Below are 4,848 nucleotides of genomic sequence, written 5' to 3'. Positions count from 1 at the left end.
CCATTATGAAAATGAAATACTTTATATATAATTTTTTTAAACCTATGCAAAATGAGAAACTATACAATGAAATTTAATTTGTATAATAAAAGTATTAATTAAAACTGAAAATCAAAATATCAAAATATAGTCATTCAATATATATATATATATATATATATATATATATATATATATATATATATATATATATATATAATCTTAAACGAACTTCTAGCCATCAAAGGTAACTTTTCGTAATGTTTTCGTAACTATTTATAACTTTTCGCACTTTAGTCAAACCCATTTTAATCTTATTCACATTAGGAATTATGTATTCATCAAATGATTCTTATGTAAAAATCACCATTTAAGTAACTTTCAATACTATACCACTGGACCTGTTCACTCCATAGTAACCACGGGGATTCTGGAAAATTAATTTTCTTAAAAGTCCCTAGTTATTTCAGCAGTTTGGGAAGATGGTTCATATTTAATGGATATATCAATGGGTATATCTTACAGAGTGATTTTCAAAAATCGGCATAACTAAGACAAATAAGGACACATGTTCAATCTTTCAGTAAGTGGGTGTATATATTGCAAGCAAGTACATTGGGGAAAGTCAATTTTTATATTTTTAAAATCAGAATTAGCATGTGTACTAATTCTAATCATCAGGTATAATATTAAGTTATTGCAGTTTGTAAAGATTCTGCTGCATGTTGGTTCAGAATATCGTCCATCGATTCTTTTGATTCATACATATATACATAAACACACACACACATACATACATACATACATACATACATACATACAGACATATAGTCAGTCAGCTAGGGAGTTGTACATATGTGAGCAATCAGAGGGCCAAGTTAGATTGATGTATGGGTAGCTTAATACATAAATATAATGGCGTACAAACAGACGGACGGATTAGCAGACGGAGAGATAGGTAATAGAAGCATATGGCTCGAAATTCTTGCACATCATTTAATGTGAGATGAAGAGAAATCAAATACATAAATAATGAATTTTATTTCAGTCAATTGGTATTCAAACATTAGTAATGTATGTTTGGTCCAATATATTGTTATTGCTAGAGACATGAAAGGAAGGACGAATACATGGATCAGTTAATAGATGGATAGTTTGATACTTTCATACCAGTGATTAATGTGACTTTTAAACACCGTCATCAAAATAATCATTTCTAAAATAAAAAGATAAAAGATTGAAATGAATAAAAAAAAAAATACTGACATCTGTTGATATCTAAGTGAACAAAAGAACTGAATTTTGTCGATACCCTTATGATTTTCATCAATGATGGATACGCTCAAATGCGTACCCATATATACTTAACAACAAAAATACAAACATAAATGTATCTGTTTATCCAACCATCTAGCAGTAAATACATGCATGCATGCGTCCATCTAGTCATCCACCATTACATACATTATTTACATATATGAATAAATTATCTCTGTTATAACGATAATAAAGATTTACACAAAGAAAGAAAGCTTAAGAATCGATTCAGACCACTGACTTTGACACTTTAATCTTTTCTTCAAATTAACCATTGGATTTTTTTCAGCAGGCGATATTATTGGATTATTTCAAACTGATTTTGAGATTGTCAGTATAGCAAAAACCTCTCTCCTCTGAAAATCATACATTACATTTTGAAGTTCAGAATATTGTCTTTAAAATAATTGGTCTCTTAATCTGAAACATTTCATCTAGCCATTGAAAGCAGTATTTGATAAAACTTTATTATGACAGTGTAGTGACTGCTTGTGTGGATTTTAACAATAAACTGAAACTGTGATTTTTAGAGATAAAAGTGACAATCTCTAGTTCAACAGAAATTATATTTTAATAATTTTATTATTTACAAGTCACACTATATTAATAAATAAGATAGTACTATATTTTAAAATTAAAATTTATTTCATTTTTGGTCTTAGATTCTTGTACATTAAAAAATGACTTGTCACCTTTTTATTTGATGTTATTTGTATACTTTGTTTACAAAGTAATATCTTTCCTAGTAATTTCACTTTGATTAGTGACTAATAAATTTTAAATGAGTTATACTTTATCATTAAATCATTTACGTGTCACAACCTATTGAATCATAAAGTAATGATTCGGATAAAATATTGAATTGTAAAGCTAAAATTAATTTCTTGTTTTTTTTTTTTTTGGTGTAAATTCATGTGCATAGATATACTTGTCACCAACTTCTACATCCTTCATTCGATTTATTATTTGTGTACAAAATAGTTAAGTTTTGTAATCATTTGACTTTTACTAGTGACAACGAAATTATCTCTGCTGTAATTGAAAGAAATTCCTCTCGGTTGTTGAGGGACACCGGAGATAATGACTTGGAGTGTTGCGCCATTGGGTGATAGTTTATGAACGTTGTTAGACCCATGTCCCACAACATAGATATTGTCTTCTCTGTCTACTGCTATACCCCGTGGATCCTTCAGGTCACTGGAAATGTAGACGAAGTATTGTTTTCCATCTGTCAGGCCAAAACAATAAACTGTATTGTCGCCACTAACAGATATGTAGACACGTGACTTGGACATATCTACAGCAATATAAGCATAATATGTATAGTGAGACTCAAATTCATGGTGAAACTTGACATTTCCATTCCTAGTGATAAGGCTCCAGCAACATTTCCTACCACCACCCCATAAATTAACACCACAGAGGCCAGATACAACGATCTCCTCCCTACTGATAGCATCAACATCATAACAATTATACTTGGTTGTTAAAGTTCCCGTGTCTCTGATAGAGCGGTCTGTAATGGAGAGAAACTGTACCATTTTCTTATGAGGCATTGCTATGGCAACATCACTGTCTCCTATTAGACACATACCATAAGGATTTCCCGGCAATGTGTGACTTGTGATGAAGTTGTATGATGAATCATATAGAGAGCATATATAACTTTTGCAGTCTGCCAGAACTAAGGATCCATCGGGTAAATGGACACTACCCATGTAATCAGGATTCTTGGCAGTTGCACACTGAATGTCAATAACGTTAGAGAGTTCCACTTTACGTTTCTGAAAAGGTGTCATAAGACTTGTGCATCTCAAATCCTTAGCCTCTTCTTCACATACTATTTTCACCAAACCTACTGCATCTTTAGAAAGTACCGCTTTCATGTTGCTATCTAGTTCAAGTTTTATTCTGATGCTATCCACTCTTTCAAACTTTTCTCGAATCTGATTACTGTAACAATGTAGCTGCTTCATCGTTTTGTTATTCACCAAAACCTTTTGTGTATCCGACCCATACTGGCTAATCGTCTTTAAAAGTGATTGAGAGTTTCCGATGGCACTTATCAAGGATTGACATTGATGATTTTGTTCTTGTTTTCTGATCAACCACTCCTTGTAAATTCGATTTCCCTCAAGCCTCACCATCTTCTCAATATTTTCAAGTGCAACATTCAATTTCTTTCTGATATCTCCGATCTCTGCGGAAATATTGTTAACATGTGATTCCAGAATGCCTATATTTTCTTCATTCACCTCCATAAAATTCTTAAGATGATCCTCTAATTTTCGTAGTTGTTCCATTATTTTATGTGCATTCATCTCCTTCAACAGACCTGAAAGATTCTCTTTTAACTGGAGCACATTCTGACATGCTTTATGGTGAAGAAAAAAGCACGTACCACAACAGGCAGTCTCGTGGCTCCTACAGTAAAACTTAATATCTTCATTACCATGTTCTGGGCACCCAAATCCCTTACTAAATCTGATGCGGTTCTCTGGATTATTTTCCAATTGTTCTATAGTAATAAGTTCATGGCTTTTAGTCATCTTCATTTTTTGGTGATAGACGGCACAATTATCACACATGTATTCTTCACATACAATACAGAATTTCTTACCAAGGTTTTTAGATTTGTCTGATGAATTCCAACATACTTCGCAAGACCGTTCTCCTTTCGATTTCCCCACTAGCGGAAATGGACTGTTAGGGTATAATGAAGCCCATTCGCTTACATGTTTTTCTTTATTTGCAGGCATGGTTGTTGCTCTACATACAGGGCACATAAATTCCTCCAATGTTTTATCGGTACTGCTAGCCTTCTTTGTTATATAGTCCTGAAGACAGTGCTCACAAAAGGAATGTAGGCATGGCAACTGTCGGGGCGAGGTGAACCCGTCCAGACAGATCGGACATCCATGTTCGACCTTCAAGAAAGAATCGGTGATTGCAGTAGCCATTCAACAAAGACAATAAACTGTGGTTTTAAAGAAAAGAAATCACAGTTGTAGAGTTTACACAGCACAGTTAACGAGAATTTTTATCGTAAGTTTACACTTATCTGCCTCGATCACACAGCTTATGTGTCATGTTCAGTTATTAGTGCATTCTTGAAACAAAGTTCAGAACAGGGAGGAGGGGTCTAAAACTTGTACCGGTTTTCTAACATCTGCAGACACTTACCGGCAACACGTACAACATATAACGGGAGAAACATGCACAGACATGCACACCCATGTACCAGATCTGTCGAGCTGCTACTTCTATTGTGTTGTCCTCTATTACACTATTATGTCAAAAGTTCACATTTATATTGGAAGAAGTTTACAATTCCGACTGCAATCCGATGAGATGCCGACTGTGTGTTTTATTTAATCATTTATTTATTGAATGAGTCATCCGTTGGCAAAATTTTCTATCCCCCCCCCCATGCAGTTTTACAACCGAAAAAGTACTTGAATAGAACTGTTCACATTAATATGTAATTCTTACTAAATTGATGACAGTTTTGTAATTAACGTAACAGGTATATATATATATATATATATATAT

At 33.1% G+C, this 4,848-nt stretch overlaps 1 protein-coding gene across 1 annotated transcript; it reads right to left on the bottom strand.

Moving 5' to 3' along the window:
• Positions 1–1,004: 1,004 nt before the first annotated feature.
• Positions 1,005–4,394, bottom strand: LOC149783510 (uncharacterized). Its single transcript, XM_089931751.1, has one exon. It carries the CDS (start codon positions 4,254–4,256, stop codon positions 2,259–2,261), a length of 1,998 nt encoding a protein of 665 aa, XP_089787877.1. The 5' UTR covers positions 4,257–4,394; the 3' UTR covers positions 1,005–2,258.
• Positions 4,395–4,848: the final 454 nt, after the last annotated feature.

This window comes from Sinohyriopsis cumingii, chromosome 14, assembly GCF_028554795.1.
Source record: "Sinohyriopsis cumingii isolate HCF-2022 chromosome 14, ASM2855479v2, whole genome shotgun sequence".
Classification (NCBI taxonomy): domain Eukaryota; kingdom Metazoa; phylum Mollusca; class Bivalvia; order Unionida; family Unionidae; genus Sinohyriopsis; species Sinohyriopsis cumingii.
Note: the sequence above shows the minus strand (reverse complement) of the source record. Positions and strands in the feature narration are given on the sequence as shown.

Coding starts and splice junctions, on each gene's coding strand:
- LOC149783510 (XM_089931751.1), bottom strand. CDS start 4,256: ATGGCTACTGCAATCACCGATTCTTTCTTGAAGGTCGAACATGGATGT.